At 42.0% G+C, this 24,101-nt stretch overlaps 1 protein-coding gene across 2 annotated transcripts in view; it reads right to left on the bottom strand.

The window, feature by feature from the left end:
* The window catches only part of FAM160A1 (family with sequence similarity 160 member A1), a 228,412-nt gene that overhangs the window by 61,864 nt on the left and 142,447 nt on the right, over positions 1-24,101 (bottom strand). Inside the window, exons 3-5 of one of the 2 annotated variants that reach the window (XM_027597673.2) lie at positions 22,500-22,731; positions 11,505-12,131; positions 478-636 (exon numbers count right to left, since the gene is read on the bottom strand). In XM_027597673.2, the coding sequence (XP_027453474.2) occupies positions 478-636; positions 11,505-12,131; positions 22,500-22,604 (891 nt within the window). In that variant the 5' untranslated portion in view covers positions 22,605-22,731. The remainder of the gene's footprint in view (positions 1-477; positions 637-11,504; positions 12,132-22,499; positions 22,732-24,101) is intronic. The other variant, XM_027597674.2, reaches the window with a different exon arrangement.

The following is a 24,101-nucleotide window of genomic DNA, read 5'->3' as shown; positions in this document are numbered from 1 at the left end:
AGAAGATGCTTAACTTCATCTAAATTCAATTGGGATAACAATATTCTTTATGTAGTATGCACCATTAAGCAAAATAAAGTGTTTTCCTTTGTATACTCCCAAGAAGACCTTGAAGTAAGAGTGGTATAATTTGGTGTACTTAGAAGCCTAAAAATATCTATTTAATGAGTCAAGCATTGAACTTATTTTTGATGGTTAAGTGGATAATCAAAACAAAATTAACACTTTTTATAAGGAGGAGAAAGAAAATCCACTCATTTTTTTCCTCAATTAAAACTTCCCCCAAACCTGTAAACTAACATTTTTTGTCATCCAAGGACATTCAATAGGCTTAAAAGAAAGCACCCATATTCCACAGACATTAACATTTGTCAAAGGAATGCTGATGAACTCTTGTCTTTTACAATTGTCTTTTACAATGCTCAGATTCTGAAGGGACCAGAACAAAGGGCTCCTTGGCGGCACTCCGGTAAGTACCTGGATGACGGCGTTGCAAAACTCCAGGGAGTTCATGAACTGGACGAGAGAGGGGAGCAGAAGCCAGTCGTCTTTGAGAAGGCAGTGCCATTCCTCACCCTTCTCTTCTAGCTTTGTGGGCAGGGAAGAGTAGAGACCACTGAGCCCGGTCGCAAGCACCTGCGTTCAGAAATACAATATAAGCCCTTTTCCAAAGTTCTTAGGCCGCAACCAGGGGATGCCGATGCCACTGGTCCAAAGACCACACTCTAAGCAGCAAGGCATTCAAATATTAAAAATATCAGCTAGCTGGGAAGGATTCAACAGGTGGGGACAGCAGGGCAAAACAGCTCCAGCGGAGGACACAGCAGCACCGGAGGGATCTGGCTCATACGCACATAGCTGATACAGCTTATGTGTCTCTTCTGTGCCAGGCATATGCTGGGCTAGGGCTGCGGGGAGTGAGGGACACACATGCAGAGATGAAGACAACATGATTCTGCCCCCAAGGCATTCGGGGGAGAGGCAGACCCATAAGCAATGCATGACGGTACACCACGCTGAGTGCAAATCCAGGGACCCCCGGGGAGGAAGCCCCGGGACCGAGGCAGCCCGCGACGGAAGAGCCCACAGGTAAGAACCATGAGCAGCTTTATAAGAAAGATGCCTACAGACTTGTTAAAGGTCATGACCAATACGCGCATGTTTACAGTCTAGAAATCTGGCACCTTAATCTGATCTCCACAAATTATAGCCGCAAGAAGTGGGGGTCAGGGGTCAGATATGACGATTACTGTTCAGAGGAAAGGTGGGTCTAAGCTGAAGCACCAGCGATAAGACAAGAGCAGAGGAAATAAAGTTGAGCATCACATGTGAGGTAGCTGTGAGGGTACTCTAGCGAGGCCTCCGACAGTCCAGTATGAATCCAAAGCTCGTGGGGTTTCCTTCCTCCATCAGTGCTAACATGAAACTTCCAGCATTTGGGCTGAGTAAGTGAGGGTGAATGAGACCTCGAATCTGTCAGGTCATCCAGCTTGGTCCTTAAAAAAAGGGTGATGTCTTTAATACAGATAGAAGTGTAGGAGAGAAACACACTTTTCACTGGGTACCTGTTGATTTTACCTTGCACGGTGTAAGACCAAGGAAAACATTGAACTTCACAGTACGAGAGCCTCCCAACTGGGAAGCAGCGCTAGCCAACAGCACCTCCGAGACCCCGACTGGCAGCCACGCTGATCGGGCAGGAGATGCTCAGAATGGATGCAAGGTAGTTATCTATAAAGGGCATTGCTCCACGGTAAAGCCTGAGGTTATGAGAAACTCAAATCAGACTGAAACCCTCAAGGAAACATTCAATCCTGAGTTAGGCCCAGAAAAGAAAGGGTGACGTATTCACTGATCTCACAGTCTAATAAGAGATGAAGAGACCAATTACAATAGTGCGATAAATACTCAGAATATGTAATAGAAAAAATACGGTACTGTGGATATACAAAAAGCCCTTACCCCAGACCTGTGGGGTTGGGAGCAGGAAATGTTCTCAGAAGTGATGTCCAGAAGTTGCTGAAGAATAAACAGGAGTGAGCCCAAAAAAGAATCTTGGAAGGAGGGCTGTTCCATGTGAAGGATGTACAAAAACTCCAAGAAAAGATGGCATCTTCCAGGAACTAAGAGAAGTGCCAGAGTATTGGAACGTAGGTGCAGAGGTGGAAAGCGCCAGACAGGGTAAGCAGGAGTCAGATCCTGCAGGGTTTTGAAGGCCAGGGAAAAGAGCTTGAGGGATGCCACAATGGGGAGCGCACTAGACAGAGGTGTGTATCTGATGATTAGCAGGCGAGGGATCTGGACTAAACGTGAAGATCCGGAGCCATTAATATGTAGATGGTACCTAAAGCCACAGAGACCAGAGAGAGGAGGGAAGGGAGGCTTGGACAAATGAGATAAAATAATCCAGTGTTTAGCATCAGAAACAGAAAGTCAGAAAGAGGGGCGCCTGGGTGACTCAGTCGTTAAGCGTCTGCCTTCAGCTCAGGTCATGATCCCAGGGTCCTGGGATCGAGCCCCACATTGGACTCCTTGCTCAGCGGGAAGCCTGCTTCTCCCTCTCTCACTCCCCCTGCTTGTGTTCCCTCTCTTGCTGTGTCTCTGTCAAATAAATAAATAAAATCTTTAAAAAATAAATTAAAAAAAAAGGAAAAAGAAAGTCAGAAAGAAATGTGGCAACAGGCAGTTGAACTTGGAAAAATTCTCTGCAAACTCATCGTTCCCTCTCCTATTCACTGGTCCTGTGTCCACAGCACCCTCTGTGTCCCTCTGTGGAGCAGTTGTCTTTCTTGCATTTATTAGTTTGTTGGCTGTCTTCTCCAGCTCACCTGGTCTGACTTGGTCATTCTAGTCCACACTGGAGGTGTGGATGACCGGTCCTGTCAGGTATGCTGAGTATCAGATGCTAGCAGGACTTGCCATGAGTAACACATCCAGCGCAACAACAGAGTACAGGCCTGGAGACTGAGAATCTGGAGGTGTTCGTGTAGAGAAACCAGCTGATGCCATCCATGGGAGAGCGGTGGATGGGGGTGGGCCCAATATGGAATAGAAGCCCCTAGTGGACTATAAGGGGCCGTGAGAAAAACAGATAAACCATTTCAATACGGGAGAAATCCAAAGATTATTTGGATTTCAAACACACATTTCTGTGTTTGCTAGTGACCTTTATGCATGCATTCATTCACTCACTGGAAACAAACCGAACACCTTCAGGCCAGATACTATGTTACAGTCCGGGAAATGAACAGTAAACAAGATGGTGCCCACTTAACTCTTTTTCAAAATCGGGGTATCTGTGGTCCCAAAGAAGAATGTCCCCTGTTTAAAGTATTTAACTCCTTGACAACATACCCAAACAAATCATTTTAATTCTAGTTTTGAATGTGACCCCAGTGAGTTGCTGGTTACAAATCTGGAGCCTCCGGCAAGAGAGGACACAGACTAAGAGTTCTCCTTGCAGGGAAATCTAATCTTGATGTCACATTTTAAAAATCAATTACATTTGCTAACTCACGCTAAATTAACCTCAGCACAAAGGCTTTAATTCCGCATACTCCCGATTCCTTAACCACTTTGAGGCTTTGAAGATGAATTCATAAAGACAGGCTTAATTTGTCTGACTAAAAAGCTGGGAATGACTATTTGGTATATCAATATAATTAAAGCAACATTAATTTTCAAATTACATACATCACTGACAGTAATTAAAAATAACACATACCTAATATTCTTTTTAAAAGAGTATTCGGAAAAGGGCCCGGCTGAGATGCAAGGGGAAGCCTGTCTATGCAGAAGGACAGTGCCGTGTGCAGCCGGACATGGAGTCCCGCCGCGTTCTTGCCTCCAGAAAGTGGAGCTAGAGGATGCCTGTGCTATCTTCTTCGGAACGGCAGACAAACAGGGAAGAAAAGGGTCTGCGGAACAAGAGTGGGACATAGTTTAAAGAACAAGATTCCAAATCTTTTTTTTTTTTTTTAAGGGAAGAGCTTCGTTGTTTTTTTTTTTTAAAGATTTTATTTATTTGACAGAGAGAGCACAAGCAGAGGGAGAAGCCGGCTCCCTGCTGAGCAAAGAGCCCAATGTGGGACTTGATTCCAGGACCCTGGGATCATGACCCGAGCCGAAGGCAAATGCTTAACCGACTGAGCCACCCAGGCGTCCCAAGATTCCAAATCTTGACTGCTAACTATTTATATCTTCCTTTCCAAGACTTTGCTCAGAGTTCAGATTCATTCACCCAATCCACAAACATTTCTAGAACACATGAGAACACTGGGGGCCAGGTACTATGTACAGCTGGTCCTGGGGACAGAGCAGAGAACAAGTCATAGCAGATGAGCTGGGGAAAACAGCCGCTAAACAAATAAAGACGACCGGAAATACCACTGCTCCACAGAGGGACAGAGAGGGTGCTGTGGGCACAGGACAAGGGAAAAGGAGAGGCAACAACAGGTTTGTGGATCATTTTCCCAGCAGTTTAATGGCACAGTCTATTTATTTTTCAATTTTATTTTTAATTGAAAAATTTCAAAATAAAAGGACACTGAACATTTAGTTAAAAATAAAATGTCTATGGGGCACCTGGGTGGCTCAGTCGGTTAAACAGCTGCCTTCGGCTCAGGTCATGATCCCAGGGTCCTGGGATCGAGCCCCGCATCGCGCTCCCTGCTCAGCAGGGACCCTACTTCTCCCTCTCCCTCTGTAGCTCCCCCTGCTTGTGTTCCCTCTCTCGCTGTGTCTCTGTCAAATAAATAAATCAAATCTTTAAAAAAAAAAAAAAAGGAAAAGAAAAGAACGCATGTGCTGAGATGGGCATCATGGCTTAGGCATGGCAGTGTTTCCACGGGACAGAGGAAAGAGGACATGCACAGAGGGCTGACCAATTCAGGGAAGGTCCATCTTTAACTTGAAACAGCTAATGGTACCTGGTTAATTTTAGCAAAAGAAAAAGATTTTCAGCAGATGGCTTTAGTCTGAAGCTAGCAGCAGAACAGCTGGTGGGGATTATTTGATGCAACTTGCCAAAATAAAAAAATCTCATAAATTTGGGGTGTGGGATATATAACTTTCTATCAGCAGCTGTGTACCTACAGGTTGCTTACTTCAATTTGCATTTCTTGATTCACATATAAGCTGCTTTCTACTTTTGCCAATATGTAACAAGTGACGAGGGCATAATCATCAATGTTTGGCCAAAAAAATCCGAAGTGATAGGGCCATATATAGTTGCCAATCATTTGTTGGCACTCAATTGTTCCCCAGAGTATTCTCAATCTCCTTCTTTTCTTGGGAGAGCATGTCTTGACAGTAGAGGCAGCTGAACAAGCCCTTCCTATCAACTACAACCACAGAAGTTTCCAAAAGTGGTCCAGCTTCCTGAAAGAGTCATTACTCTTCCCAAAGCCTGATGCTAACACACTTTGACAACCACACTAATTAGAGAAAGCTTTTTGTCAATTGTGGTCCTTAGCTGGATAACTCAGAGTACGCTTTTATCTTCAACATAAAGAGTTCTTATTTTTTTTAATTATGTTGTCAGATGTAATTATACAAAACTGGGTACAAATGAGATTATGGGATCTATCCTGAGGGGCAACTTATCACAACGAAGCTCTGTGTTCCATTCTAGCAAGTAAGATCAGCTGGAGCTGTTGTTTTCCCTCCCATTTTAAAGAACTGTAGAGTGTTTTAAAACCTGTGTTTTTTGTTTGTTTGTTTTTAAGTAAGCTCCACACCCAGCATGGAAACCAAAGAGGAGGCTTGAACTCACGACCCTGAGATCAAGACCCGAGCTGAGATCGAGAGTCGGACGCTTAACTGACTGAGCCTCCCAGGTCCCCTAAAACATGTTTTTATAAAAGCAACAACTACTCAGTGAAATCTGCTTAAAACACACAATAAGTGGATATCCTAACATTGAAAACATGCTCCATTCTGCTCCTAATGTATTTAAACTTTGAAGTATGAAATACTACAAATGTATAAAACAAAATAGAAAAATCTTCCCAGAGATTTAACAGATTTTAATATTTTGCCATAATTTCTTTGAAGCACTCTATTTTTTCCCCCAAAAAAGCACATTACAAATAGAGCTAAACCCTACTCCAATCCCACTGCCATCTCCTCTCCTTCTTTCATCCCCAAAAGTAACCACAATTTTGACCTCAGTGCATATTATTCCTGTGTTTGCTTTTGTAATTTTACTGTATACATACGTATCTAAAAAACAGTATACACTAAGATTCTGTGAGTTAAAACTTTATGTAAATTTATCTAAATACTAACATATCGCATGAAACCTTTTGCTACTTTTTCTGTTCAACATGTTTTTAGATTATTGGTGTTCACACGTGTAGATGTAGTTGCATGCTAATACATGTGATTTATTCATTTTGAATCCTGAGTAGTATTCCATTGATACAGACTAGTCCAGTTCATTTATTTTTCCCTCAATATATTTCTATTTTGCTCTTCCTCAAATCACTATTCTACTGAGTATCTTTTTGCATATATCCATGTGCCAGATTTCCCTAAAGCAGATATCTAGAAGTGAAGATGCAGGATCACATGGTATGCAAATATCCCATCTTATTAAATATTGCCATAGCTTTCCTAAGTTATCGCACCACTTTATATTCTCAAGAGTTCCTGTTTTTCCTCCCCCTTGACAACATTTGGTATTGTCAGATATCCAACAGTTAGCCACCCTGATGAGCATTACCTGGTGTCTCACTGCGGGTTCAATCTGCACTTCCCTGACGTTAGCGAAGATGAGCGTATTTTCTTATGTTTATTGGCTTTGGGTGTCTTCTGGGAATTGTCTGTTCATATCCTTTGCCCAGTTTTCTAATGGGTTGCTTCATTGTTTTCTTACTAATTGGTAGCATTACAAATATTTTTGTGTATTTTGGGTACCAACTGTTTGTAGTTATATGTCTTGCAAATATCTTCTCCCAATCTGTGTTTCTGTTGTTAATTCCAATCGTTTCGTTATGGTTCATGCGTTATAGGATGTCTTGATATTTTATTACCCATGTACAAAGTGGTGGTTACACAGATGGATCCTTGAGCCAGGCTGCCCAGGTTCAGATCCTGACTTTATGTCTTACTAGCCATGTGGCCTTGTATAGATTTACTTAATGTCACTGTGCCTCAGTTTCTTTATCTATAAAAAGGATAGGACACTCGTACCTACAGTTGTGAGGATGAGATGATTTAATACATGTAAAGCACTAAGAACAGTATTTGGCAAAGAGTAAGTTCCCAACAAATATAATCATTATTCATGATTATCCGTTATTCCTGGTCTTTTACACATATTTATATAATTTTTAGCATTGATTTGTCATGTTTCATGAAGAACCCCATTGGGATTTTTATTTAAGTCACTTTAACACCTCACTAACTACACCCTACAATTGGAAAGGGGATGTGTTACCTTTACATGGAGAGATGCAGTGGTCATCACTTTAACCAATCAAGTGATCAAGTATAGCATCACCAAAGTGAGACAACCTAGCACATGCCTCTTGATATAACACAGTAAGAAGTGTACCACTTCACCTGTAAAGTACTCTTACAGACTTAACCTGAATTTAGTCAAGCATTTAGACCTAACCTCCAATTTGCAGGACATACGGGGGATAGGGACAAGTAAAACTATATTAGAAACAAACCCAAAGTATGTGGGGCATTTGACAAAACAATGGCTGTTCTGTTAAAAAGTCAGTGTCAGCGAGGAAAAAAGTGGCAGGCTGTTATAGATCAATAGTGACTTAAGAGATCTGATGGTCAGAAATGTACCTTGTATTGGACTCCAGTTTGAAAAAAACCTATAAAAATCACCTGGAGCATAACTGAGAAACTAGAAATTAGATCACATTGTGGAATTATTGCATAATTTTCTGAGGTGTAATTATGGTACTGTGATTATGTAGAAGAGTGCTCCTGTCCACGGCCATACCACCCTGAACGCGCCCGATCCCGTCTGATCTCGGAAGCTAAGCAGGGTCGGGCCTGGTTAGTACCTGGATGGGAGGGTGCTCTTATTTGTAGAAGACACATATTAAAGTATTTGATGTTGGGACACCTGGGTGGCTCAGTCGTTAAGCGTCTGCCTTCGGCTCAGGTCATGACCCCAGGGTCCTGGGATCGAGTCCCACATCGCGCTCCCCGCTCCACGCGAAGCCTGCTTCTCCCTCTCTCACTCCCCCTGCTTGTATTCCCTCTTTCGCTGTGTCTCTCTCTGTCAAATAAATAAAATCTTTAAAAAATAAATAAATAAAAGTATTTGATGTCTACAACTTAATTCCAAATGTCTATATCGTCATTTCAAATGGTACAGCACAACTGAAAAGCATAAATGAGAAACACAAATAACAACAACTTTGGATGTAAGTGCTGTGTCTGGGGTGTTCATTTCAGTATTCTTCCAAGTTTTCTGTATTTTACTTTTCTTCATAACGAAAAGTTGTAAAACACAAATGGCATTAACTTTATGGACTGATCTGCAAGAAAGTGTCATCTACACAGTACCTACAAACTAAATAGCTTTCCACTCATTTAGGTCTGCTTTTATGCCCTTCGGTAAAGTTTTATAATTTTCTCTATAAAGGCCTTTCATATATTTGTTAGATTTACTACTCAAGATACCTTAGAATTGTGTTGCTTTTGTAAATGGTATCTTTTTTTAATTGCCTTTTGCAGACTGATCAGGAGAATCACCTGAATATTTTGATGATTTGTTTTGATACCTGTGTTCCTTTAACAGAACTACCCAAAACAATTCAAATAAGCCCTCTGTATAGCTGCTCCCTCACAGAACTATTTTTAGTAAGCTTCTGCCTCCACAGCATTGCTCATATCCAGCCCCTCCCTTCCATTCTCCTCCATATCACTCTTGTTTCTAGACCCTAATGTAACTCCCGACCTCCTCAGCATCTCCCAGTCTTGAGCAAACTCACCCATCGTACACGTTAGATTAAACTCCTAAAAGAATTCTGATTCTAGGGAAGCCTGGGTGGCTCAGTTGGTTGGGCGACTGCCTTCGGCTCGGGTCATGATCCTGGAGTCCCGGGATCGCGTCCCACATCGGGCTTCCTGCTCAGCGGGGAGTCTGCTTCTCCCTCTGACCCTCTTTCCCTCTCGTGCTTTCTATCTCTCATTCTCTCTCTCTCTCTCTCTCTCAAATAAATAAATAAATAAAATCTTAAAAAAAAAGAATTCTGATTCTAGGGACGCCTGGGTGGCTCAGTTGGTTAAGCGACTGCCTTCGGCTCAGGTCACGATCCTGGAGTCCCGGGATCGAGTCCCGCATCGGGCTCCCTGCTCAGCAGGGGGTCTGCTTCTCCCTCTGACCCTCCCCCCACCACGTGCGCGCTCTCTCTCTCTCTCTCTCTCTCATTCTCTCTCTAATAAATAAATAAAATCTTAAAAAAAATAATTCTGATTCTACTGTGTTGTGACTCAACGTTTCTTCAAGAGTTCTCTGAAGTGGATCCAGCAAATGGGGTAGGCAGACTGATGCCCCCCACCTACCCACGCACCCACACTGTCTGCTCCTAATCTGTGAACCTGTGAATTTATTAGGGTACATGGCAAAGGGGAATTAAAGTTGCCTGTCAGCTGATCGTTAAATAAGGAGATTATCCTGGATGATCCAGGTAAACCCAGTGTAATCACAAGGGTCCTTAAAAGTGGAAGAGAGAGGCAGAAGAGCAGAGTCAGGGGACAGTCAGAGAGATGTCATACTGCTGACGGTGGAAGGGGAGGAAGGAGCCATGAGCCTAGGAATACGGGAGGCCTCTAGAAGCTGGAGAAGGCAAGGAAATGCACTCACCACGAGAGCCTCCAGAAAGGAGCACAGCCCTGCCGACATCTCGATTTTTTGCCCAGTGAGACCTGCTGGACTTCTAACCTACAGTAAGATAATACTGCTGTAAGATAATGAATCTGTCTTGTTTAAAGCCACCAGTTTCTGGTAATTTGTTACAGCAGAAATAGAAAAGCAATAAAGCAATGTACTCCCAAGATGCTTAGATTCAGAAGTCCCATTTTTACCTATGATATATTCTTTAAAAAGAGTCTGTAAGAAACTACACTGTGAAGGCAATAAGGAAGGGACATTTACTACACTGGCACACATGAAGGGAATCAGCACTTTCCTTCCCATCTGACTATCAATCTTTGTACAATTTCTAATTCTACTTGTCAGAACCCAGAAGAGACACATGGTACCCAGAATTTCTGAAGTTCTAGTTTTCAAAATTTTTACCCACTGTTTGCCCCAAAATAAGTATTCACCAGTAAAAATAAGAATCTAGTAGCATAAAGAAGATTACTGCTTTTGAACCTTAAAGCAAAACACAGTGCATTATTCACTAGGGTTGCTATGACCATCTTGGGCAAGTCAATTCTTTACTGTGCCAGACTGTTGCACAAACTACCAGACTAAAGCATCCCTGGACCCTGCATACCAAACGCCAGTTGACCTCCCTCCCCAGCCACCTCATGTCCCTATGATGACAAAGTACGCCCCCACAGATATTCCTAACTGCCTTCCCCCCTGGTCAAGAACTACCCATACAGTCTTCGTTAATAATGAATCTAATCTACTTATGGCAACTTGCCTGGCCTGTTCCAATAAAACTCATTATGGTCTATGAGGCATACTCAAGACAATAGAGTTTATCAAGAAGTGTAACATGGTGACAGCAAAAAGAAAAGCCAATAGACTACTAGATAGCGTTCACTGAGCAGGGAACATAAAAAGAGCCGTTACCCAACATCTCCGACAAACCAGAAGATATAAATCTGCCATTCAAACCCCCCTTCCAAAGACAACACTGACACAAAAAACTAATCAGAGCCCTAAAGTATCTTCAGGGTCCCAGACGGTTCCCACTCCTTTCTGGACCTGTGACTGTGGTTGGACAGCAACGTCTGCCAAGGACCTCGTGCTTTCCTTCTCACCATGCCAATGATCAGGAAACTGTACAGAGTAGCAGATTTCCTGCTCCCTCAAACTGTAAATACGTATTTATTTTTAAAAATAAAATGGGTGCTTTGTATCTACAATTATGGTCATTATCTTCCTGAGAAACAAATTAATTTGTGAAACCAGCTGAGCGGGCTCGCCACAGGCTGTGTTTCTAGGGTGCGAAATCGACTAGAAAAGCAAGAGTACAGAAAGTGCAGGTTTCACCGATCACTCAGGATATGCTCTTAGAAAAAAGCTAAAACCATTCCTAACCCAACAGAAATGACACAAGAAATGGTAACACATGTAGTTTCCTCTGCTGGCTTATTTGGAGCTGATGATGCTCAGCCAAATCGCATCTCAACTTAGATTCCTCTGCTCCCTCCAAAAGATTTCCTGCAAACATCTTTCCTTAGACGGTGCCAAGGACAACTTGCTGAAAAGAAAGGAAGAGAAAAAGGATTTACCAGTAGCACAGGAGAGGAAAAGAACGGGTAGAAAGCATGCCAATGAGGGGCCTTACTGGACAAAAGTAGGTGTCCTCCACGACGTGATGGGCTACCATGCTGTTCTCCGCAGACAGAGACATGATGAACAGCAAAGCGTCCCGGGCCTGCTGACCCACTGTCCCCTCTCGGTGAATGAAGGGAATCAAAAGGGAGAAGATGAGGAAGTTGGCAGCCCCTTGGTCCTCACTAGTGTGGAAGAAGAGTTCCAGAACAGATGGATCTTTGGCAAGGATGGAACAAAGCTGACTGAGCAGGACAACCAGCTTCCCCTCCACAGCAGGGGTGGTTGTCCCCGAACAAGAGCTCAGCAACATCATCAGGGGCTTCAGGATGGGCTTGTGGTGCAGCAGAGGCTGGTGGGACTGAGTGACCAGCATCTCATACATCTTGAGCTGCTCGATTTTAGTCTCATCAGTAAATTCCCTCCGCAAGCTCCAAAGGAAGAGTTTCTCCATGATGTTCTCTGAGACCACAAATTCCAGAATTGGCCCCATCGCAGCATCCTTGGCCTGCTCTTCAATCAGCAAGAAGAGCATGTGTTCTACATAATTCTGTACAGCACTGGCCTCGTCTGGAGGGATGGATCCATACTTCGCCTGGGTGTTCTTCAAGGGGTCGTGCTTCTCTAAGATCTTCACAACCTGTAACCAATTCAAACATTTGTCATCCATCTCGTGTTTGCCATAATTACAAAAACACACCACCACGGATTGTGCCATATCTTCATGGAAAATGCAGGAGCCATGGCCCACAAAAGATAAATATGAAGGGTCATCTGGGTGGCTCAGTCGGTTAAGCTCTGACTGTGGCTCAAGTCATGATCCCAGGGTCCTGGGATTGAGCCCCGTGTCGGGCTCCCTGCTCGGTGGGGAGCCCGCTTCTCCCTCTGCCTGCCGCTCCCCACCCCTGCACATGCTCTCTCTCCCAAATACATAAAATCTTAAAAAAAAAAAAAGATAAATATGAACACTGTATCTGTCTCTCTCTCTCTCACGAGAATAAAATGAAGTGGTTAAACTATAGAAAGCATATGTTTGGAGATGTTCATTTATGATAGTTATAAATTTTGGCAACCTAAATGTCAAAGAAGATCATGTGGTTAAAAAAACTAAGCTACATCCATTCATAAACCTGCTATTACAAAAACCACCAAGCAAAATGAAAAATTGTGAGTGATATAATAGATGAAAAGTAAGTTATTTATATATAGTTAGATCCATCACTATCAACTATGTCAAAAACATGTATATGAACAAAGATCAAAAAGAAATATGGAAAAATAATCATTTTTGTGTTCAAAGGGATGACAAGTTCTCAATTTTTTTTTCTGAACTGTCAAGAATATATTGCTTTTTAATTTTAAAATACATTAAATAAGTAAGACTGCCCGTGTTCTTCTACAAACAGAGTTGACTCAGAGGTTCCAACAGGGGGACACAGCTCCTCACACATCCTTGACAGAACAACATCCCTCCTGGCCTATTTGGATGGGCACCCTCTTCCACCACGCATGCAGGGTTAGGACAGATGAAAGGAAACCAATGAATGAGGTACACATACCTGCCAGAATCAACCCTAGCCTATGGCATATGCTGGAACTAAAAAAAAAAAGAAGAAGGTTTTGAACTCTGCATTTTTTTGAACCAGAAAAAGTTCTGAGATGACCAATCACAACATAAATGCCTAACATAGCAAGTTTCTGTCGGAGGTGGTAAAAAAGTTTTGGAAATAGTGGTGATGGTTGCACAACACTGTGAATGTAGTTAACACCACTGAACTGTACACTTAAGAAAGGTTAGGACAGCGATCTTGGTTATATACGTTTTACCACCAAAAGAAAAAAAATCAACTGACAGTAAAATATAAATAAAATCCCCAATTAGGTCACGTGACAGCCCTGGTGTTTCTCTCTGCTGGCTACTGAATGCTTCCTACCTCTCTCTGTCCATCAACACTTACTTCCACCTTGGGACCTAGAAATTAAAAGAATTCTTTTTATCTCAACCCCATGTAACTGTATGACTTGGAATTTCCAGGATAATACCCGCTCAATTTACTTCCTTTAAAATATATACACATAATTTTTAGACAACCCAAAACCTTATCAATGACTTGATCTTTGTTCCTTTCTACCTTCCTGAACTGCATGCTATAGAGATTATGTTTGTCTTCTGCAGTACCTTCCTGGCCCAGTTCTGTAACGTGCTGTTACATGTCCTTTATTTAGGTTATAGAATTTTTGCAAGTCACTGGGGAAGCTGGCAAAGGTACAATGCTATGTCAGCATGCATGAGCAATGAGAAAAATCTATTTCTCTGGAAAAGGTCTAAGATTTCCCCCTGTCAGAAACAAGGCAAAGGAGCCTTTATAGACCAGGCAAGTGTATCCTTACAGAATCAACAGATTTCCACAGAATCTGTCATCTCTATCAACTTCCATTATAAAATTAATAATGCTGTCCCAAAGGAAAAAAATCACTCCAATACCCAAGTTGACATTTCCAATGAGACAGGCCTTCAGTTAGCAGTTACCTGGGGGGTACATGGCTCAGTGACTGGTGGCTCCAGTGTACCCACTGGACATGCCCTCTCTTTCGCTGCGTGCCAGACTCCAAAATTCACCCCCCGCCCCAGCCTCCCCCAACCTCCCAGAAGTCCTCCAGAATTCCTCGGAGGCCTGACGACTTCACTGGCAGAAACGCTGGGGCCTGGCTGTCCTTTCCCTCTGCTCTGGCCTTGACAACTTCTCAGAGCATGGGACCACAGCACTGCACTTGTCCAAAAGGGGCCTCCACCTCAACACCCATGTTCTCCAGCCGCAAAAGCTCTAACTTCAAGGCTCCACATTCTGAAGAATAAATTAGCAACACACTTTTATCAGTTCCATAATTTCAAAGTCCACATATTGAGTTTACTTATGAGAGCTATCTATACAGGTTAGGCCTCGGGGTAGTAATATAATTACACTTCTCATGTGTGCTCAGACTGTCTGAACTGTCTAAAATTGAAACTGTGCTTTATACACCATTAGTGGTGGGGCAAATTAGCTCAGTCTTTCTGAAAAACAATTTGGCAATATGTAACCGAAGCTATAAAATTGTTCCTGCCCTTTGACTTGGGAATCTTACCTTGGGGAAAATGCCCCAAGAAAACAATCCAAAAATAATTTGTTAAGAAAGGTTCACGCCGATAACCCACAGAGACATAAGGTTTGCTGGTCATGTGAAATGGAGCAGACATATTAGGACGCCTCACTCATTGCCAGCCCTGGCTGGGTGGTTTCACTGCCTGGAAGAGGGTGTGTTACACCAAGGCCTGTGAGTCACAGAATCCACAATGCTCAGCAAAGCGCTAATTATGCCTGTGCTGACACATGTCCTTAACCTCTCTCCTCAGGTGTCAGGACCCACCCAGGCCACCTCCTTCTCCCTTCCTGGCAGACACACCCACGACCTGCTCTTATGAGTGGGCTCTCGGGGCCCATACCCAGGGCCCAGGGCCTAACGTGACAGGGAATGCCTAAGAAGTTTCTTGGCTAGAGCACAACATGCACAGAAATGCCAAAGAACTTATGTCCCAAGTTTGCTGCCCAGATGGTGTCACAGTTCTCTCCGTTTCTATGGACAGATTCCTGATGTGACTGGACCTTTCCTTATTCTTTCCTTTAGTGCTGTCTTCTTGCATCACTTCCACCAAACCCCAAGATTCCTGTGTGCCCTCTTCTGCCTGCTGCCTACTGTCATGCATTGATCTACTCTGACCTTCCAGTCCCACGGATCCACGGCCCAGGCTGCTCCCAGCGGCGTCCCCAGGCCAAGCACATTCCCCTGAGTATCCTCTATCTTAGGCTCTCAACCTTGCCACAGGTCTCCCAGCTCTGGCTTCTGGGCTATATACTCTGCCTCGGGGACTCAGTTCAGGGCGAAAAACACCACTGAGGGAGCTGGAGGAACCAAGGATGGAAGAGCGGGAAAGCAAGCAAAACATGCTGTGCAAAATATTTCCTTTACAAGTTCATGTCTTTAGGCTGAAAATGCCACTGAATAAAGCAATCAGCCCCTGATAAAGCCCAAGCTCATTCAGTAAGCCAGCTAAGATGGGAAATAGCATTGTCAATGTTTCACTGATCATAGCTCGGCATTTGTTGGTCCACAAACTTTAACAAATACAAGCTGGTATATATATGGGTGAATCATGAGCCTGGATCACATATAGATCCTCATGTAAATTATCACAATTCTAAAAAGAAACAAATACACAAAAAATCAATAGTGTAAATGATGGTACACAAATTATCATCTGACCAATAGAGCTAAATTTTAACCTAACTTCAAAGTCATTTGACCTGTAAATAGGGAGGTTATTACGGGTAAATGAGATGAACAAATAGCATATTTCTTCCATTAAGGATATCAGCTACTCCTATCCTTAGCTCTAATGATGGTCCCCATCAGTCAGTAATAATAGGTCTGAATTCCAAATATTCACAAATTCTAAAGAGGAAGCTCAAATGCTTTCAGAATGAAAGAGCCATATAATCACTCCTCCAGCTAACAAATGATCATTCTTCATGGTAAACACAAGGGTTTATCTGTCAGCTTAGCTTTGACTCCATCTTAATATTGTTTTCTGTCTTACACACATGCATGTATTAAGAGATGATTACTTATGCTACTTTGGTTAAAGCCTAGTTATTTCAAGAAAGTCACATGAGTACAACCCATACTTCAAAATCCTTTGGAATGCTAATTTAAATTGGCATCATGGAAAAAACCAAGTTACTAAGCAACATTTTCCATCACACAAAAGAAGGGCAGGCTTGTACAATCTTAAGCCAAATTCCACTTAATGTACCAAATAACTACAACAAAATTAAGTTTCCATCCAGTCCTTAATCATTACTTAACAGCCGTGTCTTTCAATCTGGCACATTCCTTGCACACCTACTGCCATGAAAGACATCTACCGAGTCGTCCCTTTTTATATTAAGATAACAGCCTAATAATATATATGTGATTGTACAATTTGGTTCATTTCAGCTCCAGTCCCAAACTCTAGAGGCGTGTCTAAATCTGGGATAAAACAGGGTAAGGCAGAAGCTATATCTACATACCATACCTCCTTGGGACCAAAGATGGTCTAGCACTACTACAACAAAGAAACATGGTAGGAACATCAATCAATAAAATAATAAATTAATCCTTCACTTAGGTATGTTTTTTAAATTTATGTATTAGAGAAAGGATTTAAGAGTAATGATCTATGTAATAATATTCCATTCCATGGCAAAAACAGACTTATCACTGAGCATACAGAGGGTGAGTTGCTGACATTTCCACAGGTTCGACACTTTAAAGTCCAATAGAAACACAAGTTAATGCCTTGGCCCTCTAAAGAAACGATAGCTTTTGTTCTGCTTTACTTTCTACTGTCAAGTTTAAAGCTACTTGAAAAGCTGAGATATAAATTTTTTAAATATTAACAAACACCACTTGACTAAGATATTAAGAAGATCAGATTCTCTAATATTCCCCTCTTTTCATCTCTCAAAAACGTTATTTAATTGCTGTCAGTTAGTCTATGGCAAGGCACAGACCAAAAGAATGAAGATGAACAGAACAAGAGAACTGGTTTCACAGGGGGCAGACTGAAATGCACATCTCAAATCCATGTATCAGTGCTCTATACTTCTTTAATAGAATCAGGCTACTTGGAGCTCCACACAAGATACTGTACTTAAAACATATTATCTATTTTGCATTATTATGGGAAGACATTTGACTTAATTAACTAATTGTTTTTCCTATCCCCACCCGACCAAGACAAAAAAGGCTACTAGACCCACTAGCTTTACTTCATCTGCTGCCATTACTCTATTTGAGCTCTGACATTTTCTTGGCTGAAAAATTGTATAACCACTCATTTTTGGAGGCTGAGGGTGGTGAGGAGAAGCTTTGGGCTACTGACCAACCAGAAGCACATAGAAATGTGCATTTCCACTTGATTTTGTTTTTTAAGATTTATTTATTTTTATTTGAGGGGTGGGGAGGGGAAGAGGGAAAGGGAGAGAGAGAATCTTAGGCAGACTCCTGCTGAGGGCAGAGCCCCACGTGGGGCTTGATCCCAGGACCCTGAGATCATGACGTGGGCCGAAATCAAGAGTCAGATGCTTAACTGATGGAGCCACCCAGGTGCCCCCCAATTTATTTTATTTTTAACCCATCACCTGTTTTTCTGGCTCTAAGAACAGACACCATTGAGTATGTAACCAATACTGATTCAATTCTTAAAAGGAGACGACAGAGAATGAACAAAGCAAGATGCATGAAGCCTCACAAAGTACTCTGCCATTGTAAAAAACTAGTGTGTGGGCAAGTTAATTCACATGGCAATATAGTTGAATAGTTTATTATCCGGTGGACCAGTGCTTCTTACTTCTTGCTCTCTCTTCCATTCAGAAGAAGCAAAGGCAAGAGATAAAAACAATAGTCCACTAGACTATAAACTGTTCTTACAGACTAATAAGAAAATTAAACACCCACTCATTTCCCCCCGAATCGTTTATCATTAAATTCAAGTCCAAAGATCTTACCAGAAAACTATAGAATGTTTTAATATTAGTGTATGTTCAAAGCTGTTTTCTAAGTCACCTAGCTCTTCTAAAGTTGTATGTCATATTTCTCGTCTCTCGGTTCAACAATTTATTGAACATCTACAATAGGCTTATGATATTCTTGGCACTGGAGATGTAGGTAAACTACAAATGGTCTCTGACCATGAGGAGCTTGAAATGAGGTTGGGAAGAAGCTACTGTACATGTAATTTTAATAGAACGTGGTTGGTCTAACAGCAAAAGAACACTCGGGATGCTGTTGGAGCAGAGAGTGGAAACATAAGAGGGAGCACGGAAGGTTTCCTAGAAGAACTGATGTCCCAAATGAGTCCTTAAGAAAGAGAGACATTTAACCAGAGGGAGGGATATTCCAGGCAGGAAGAGGAGGAAATGCCTAAGGCAGAGAACCCTGAAATAGCCTGCCAGGCATTGTCTAGGAGTGGGGGTGGCTAGGAACCCCAAGTGATGTTGCATTTCTGGAGATTAAATCAGAGACAAGGAGTGAAATAAAGACCCTATGTGCCATCCTGGCCTGTAGGTGCCCAGATGCCACTGAAATGTCCAACTAGAAAAACGATACTGGGTTTTCAACACGCTGCTCTGACAACTTCACAGTGCAAGATGGCATCTCAGAAAGTACAAGCTGGCATCCAGGCTATCGGAATCCTATAGCCTGGGTTCTCTGGGGTCACTGTTAGGAATGTAACTATTCCTGAATGTCCACTAGAGAATCTGGGGATGTCATGAGATCACTGGTCCCAGGGAACAATTTGGAAACTCAAGTGCACGACGAGGCCATTCAAGGTCTCTCTGCTGGCGAGCCTCCGGAATCACAGACTGCCTTGGATGACGGCTGGTTGTATAACAAGCTGTCCCTGACAGACTGCAAGGTGTAGGTGGGCAAGCGGATATCCTCCTCCATCAAAGTTTGCTTTTTTAAGTCAAGGTCTGGAACAGAAGCTACTAGTAAACAGCGGAACAGAACCTGTCCAATATATGTTAATTATGCTGAATTTGTACTGAAGTATCCTAACAAACAGAAGAACTGCGGATACCACAGACTTCTGTTGACTTCATTTTCCCTAGTTTAACATATTAAAAAAAGCATTGTGCTTGCCAGCTAATAGGACACTTCAGGAAATACAATGCTGTCACCCAGTTCTGACTAGGCCACATTTCTTGCCAGCATTACAGGTTTCCTCGGGTTGCCTCAGGGGAACCCAGGGGCTGCCATCACACCAGTCACAGGAGTTTATGTCTGACTTTAACCGTTCTGCATGCGCCCCCAGCCTGCATGACTCATGGCTAAGAGCTAATGTATAAACCTCCGAAACAGTGAGAATCATTAATTCCTATCAACCGAAGGTCCCGGGCCTTACCTCACTTGTAGCCCTGCATCTCCGCTTTGCCCTGACTTCCTCACCTTTCTTCATTTTTTTTTTTAAGATTTTATTTATTTATTCATGAGAGACAGAGAGAGTGAGAGAGGCAGAGGGAGAAGCAGGCTCCCAAGGAGCAGGGAGCCCGATGCGGGACTCGATCCCAGGACTCCGGGATCATGACCTGAGCCGAAGGCAGACACTTAACCATCTGAGCCACCCAGGCGCCCATTTCCTCACCTTTCTTTTCTTATCACCGAAAAAAGCCAACACTGAGCATTCCTTCCCAAAACCCCTTCTCTAAAATGTTCTTTTCCTTTGTCATCAAAGTCTTCCTTTCCCAGGGGCACCTGGGTGGCCCAGTTGGTTAAGCGACTGCCTTCGGCTCAGGTCATGATCCTGGGGTCCCAGGATTGAGTCCCTCATCAGGCTCCCTGCTCAATGGGGAGTCTGCTTCTCCCTCTGACCCTGTCCCCTCTCATGTGCGCTCTCTCTCTCAAATAAATAAAACCTTAAGAAGAAAAAAAAAAAAAAAAAACCTCCTTTCCTCTAGTTAAGCTAGCCAAACCTCATTCCTCCATTTCTCAAGCCATTTTCACGCATAATAGTCCCTTCCTTTGACTTAATTCCTGTAGCCATTATTATTCATTTTCTAATAATGTATCTCACCTCATCCTCCAAATTAACGCACACATTCTTTAAAAGCCCAGACCCTGTTCTCCCAAGGCTGACACATCCCCATGTCCCACCCGTGCAGCCTACAATGATGAATCCATAATTGGGGCTAGTAAACCTCCATTTAACTATAATTGTGTTGACATCCACATGCATTTCTTCAACCAGTATTTTTATTCATAAAGCAACCGAAAGGCCCACAAGAGCCTTTCTTGGAAGTAGAGAGAGACTGCGGGCACTCTGCAGATTTACTTAAAAGGAAAAGTCAAGTCTAAAGAGGAAAGCAAGGTAAAGAAATGGCTGAAAGAGGAGTAAGACCAAGAGTGTCTCCACTTTACAAAAGGAAGTGTTTAATAACTGAACACCATTCCCTCTGACAAAGTTATCCTTACCCTCAACTCAGTATTTTTCTGTACTCAACAAAAGGTGCCAAGCTTCAGATCACCCAAAATGTTTAATGATGCCGAAGTCATTCATATTGGATATGGAAATGAGTAATATGATTCTGGGACCAATATTTACTCCTTCACCAGTAGGAAAGAGTATTTACACATTCCTGAAGTAAGACTCTCTACCAGCACTCCAACAGCTTTGGAGAAAGCTTGCCCGGGATGGCATCTGACAAGGCAAATGATCCATCCAGATAAAATCAAGAGGTTGATGATATATCCTGTCTTTGAAGACTGGTACAGAATACTGAATGGACCCCATCACAGATTCTCCACCAGGAATGCTACAATCAAAAGTATTTTTATACAAATAAACAAAATGGGCCCAGGGCCAAGAATGTGTATTAGAATGATGGGCTTTTTCAGCCAAATGAAATGACTAAGGCTGGAAGTATTCTCAATATAAAACATCTGACAGCGCACTCCTACCAGTTAAAAAAAAAGAGGAGCGCAAATAATTATTAGATACAATAATAAATGTGCACATACTAATATGTGACTATATTACGTACTTTATAAACACAAAATAGACATTTTCAAAAGATAAAGATAAAAATAGGCCTTCTAAAATATTCTTTCCACACCCAATGGACTAACAGGCACACCCCTTACGGTTCACAACCCCACTTTGGAGCCAGCATGTTAAAATACTTATACAAGTGCAAAGTCAGAGATAATTACTCTAATTATTTGAAAAACTCCTGAATTACTTTCCTCTCTTTGCTAAAGCAGATGTGCCCTTAAAATCCAGAGTAAACCCATTAAGATTCTAATAGCAGAAAGTCAGAGAATGGGAAATGCATAAAAAATCTTGGAAGCTTTACACTAGTGACAAGAAGCTACAAAGTGTAAATGACCCAGAAGCAGAATTGATTTTGTTTTTGATCTAAACTGTGTCCCCCATAATTGCTGTGATTTGCAGGCTCAAGGCTTTAACCCCTCTGCTGTTTCCAGCCATAGGAAGGAACTGGGTAGTCATTAAAAAACTGTCACATAAATAGCCACTTACCAGCTCACCTAGGGAGTGTAATGTTGGACAAGTAGTATAAAGAAGGCCAATTTTATTTCTTTTACTACTTGTAAACTCCCTGAGGAAAGTGGTGAGCTGATAAATTTTCTGAACATTCAACCCCGTAATTATCTATACAAGCAGATCAGAGTTACAGAGAAGTCAACTGAATAATCAAAAAAACTTTTATATTCAGCTTTGTAATGAATTCAGATACTGCCAGGCATCTTCTTTCCTTAAATTATGTAGGGACCACCAGCCCGAAAAATGGTAGAGCACAGAGGTCAAATCACAAGTCAAGGAACCAAGGTCTACTATGTACTTGCTTGGAAACTCACTATCTGTATAACCTCAAGCGAGTTACTCCACATCTCTAATCCTCCATTCCCTCATCTGTAAAATGAGGAAGCTAACACTAATGGCCTTATGGGTGTGTGGAGAAGAGTAAATGACATAAGGCTTTTGAGGTACTCAGCACAGCACTTGGTAAATATTTAATAAATGTGTATTTTAGCGCTGTTAAGAGTGTAAGGACTAGATGGAAATCAGCAGGGAGGAGGGAAAGAGAGACTCTAATCCTGGTCAAGTCTATTGCAATGAGATGTCAAAGTCCCTTTCAGGCCAACGGCTGTTCTTCCAAAAATATCTGAGGAACGTACATGTTCCCTAATTGCTTTTATGGAAACCATGGTTTTCAACCAGATATGTATTCTAGGAAAGCAAAAAAAAAAAAAAAGTTGCTTTTCTTCCTATCTGCAAGGGTTTTGCTCCCTATGTTTCTGGAAGCCTAGTCACCGTCACAGAGGTAGGAAACCCCTGGTTCAATGGGATAGAGGCCTCGAGAGCTACCTAGACCAGCAGAGAAAAGTGCAACTCATACATTACCTGCGCCCAGTGGTTTTTAAATACAATCATGCATGTTTCTGGGTCAACTCCCCGCAGGCTCACGGCCTGTGGGAATTTGTTTTCCGTTGTAACCGATGACATCATAAACCTTCGTAAATCAGTGCTTCTAAGTCATATTTAATTTTCGGGAAAACTTGGCAAGCAGTCACTAACTTTCAAGTATCACATAAGAAACGTAACTTCTTCACATTTCACTGTCATCTTCCGAAACCTGTAATGACAATAATAAAAATGCACCTCGTTATGTTCACATATTAAATAGGACACTGGCCATTGAATTTAAATCAAAGCACAGACAGTCTTGAAGTCCTACACAGAACAAAAACATCTACAAAATAGATATTTCTACCCAATCTATAGGCCCCCCCATTTACTCTTACCTTGCTACCAAAAATATAAAATGATACTACCAAAGCGATATGCATAAATTAAATAATTATTGGGTTTATTTTCTTCACTACCATCAACCACAACCCCCTAGATAATAAGTCTAATCATTCAAACTGTTTCTATAACCGAGCAAGAAACTATGATACCAATGTTTGTGGAATTTAAAAGCATCCAGAAACAGGAAAACCATTAGTTAACAGTGACAGAAATAAATGCCCTGATGCAACTCGGGGTAGGTATAAAACAGCACCCAGACTCCTGGGTCTGATACGATTGAATTCTTTTTTTTTTTAATCAATGACCGTCATAATGAAATTGAAAGCATTCTCAGTCATTTCATAGCTACAAACCAAGTTAAGGTTTCTGGCTTTTCTGAAAAATAATAGAATTCCAAGTAACCTTGACAAATCAGAGACAGAAATGATCCGTCAAAAACAAGATAGTGCTTACTCGGTGTGAGTACAAGGTAGCACACTTACAAATGAAAAATGAATTATGTGGACAAAATATGAAGAAAGTCCAACTACCACAGAGCCAGTAGGGAGAAAAAAGATACTGAGGTCATAGAGCATACAGCAACTATGATCCAGTTGCGTGGGGCTGACTCGCAGAGAGAAGCAATAAAATAGTGGCAGTACCTCCCGTTTGCTCAGCCCACAAAAAGGACTGGGTCCAGTTCAAAATACTTTTTTTTTTTCAGCGTACAGACTGGAGAGAGTTTGGGGTAAAGTGATTACACGATAATTATTAGTGCACTGGAAAACACAATCCATGATAAAATTTCCAGATTTGTAGTGCCAAAAAAAAAAAAAAAACAAACCCTGATTTTTCAACTGAGTAGTATGAAGGGTATTATGAGGAAAACACTGGTCAACTGTTCCTCCTACAAACAATAAAATGTGAGAAAGGGGGCTTAAGGTGAGGACTCAGGTTAGACTTATGGGTCAAGTTCTTTGTGGGGAGTGAAATTAAACACTAGAAAATCGTTAAGGAATATTCTGCTGGGGGTGGCAGGCAAACCATTCGACATTCATATCTTGAAAAAAATGGTAGGACATAACAGAAACTGGTTAGAATTGATCATTCTGAGGAAAGGAAACATTTTTAGGGCGAATGGAAGAGGGTGAAAGTATGTAGAAAGAGGAAGGCCTCTTTGAGGGAGGCTCACACAAATTGCAAACCTGAGGGAAA

The sequence above is a fragment of the Zalophus californianus genome, chromosome 2 (genome assembly GCF_009762305.2).
Source record: "Zalophus californianus isolate mZalCal1 chromosome 2, mZalCal1.pri.v2, whole genome shotgun sequence".
In the NCBI taxonomy this organism is placed as follows: Eukaryota; Metazoa; Chordata; class Mammalia; order Carnivora; family Otariidae; genus Zalophus; species Zalophus californianus.
This window is presented reverse-complemented; position numbering and strand designations above follow the sequence as displayed.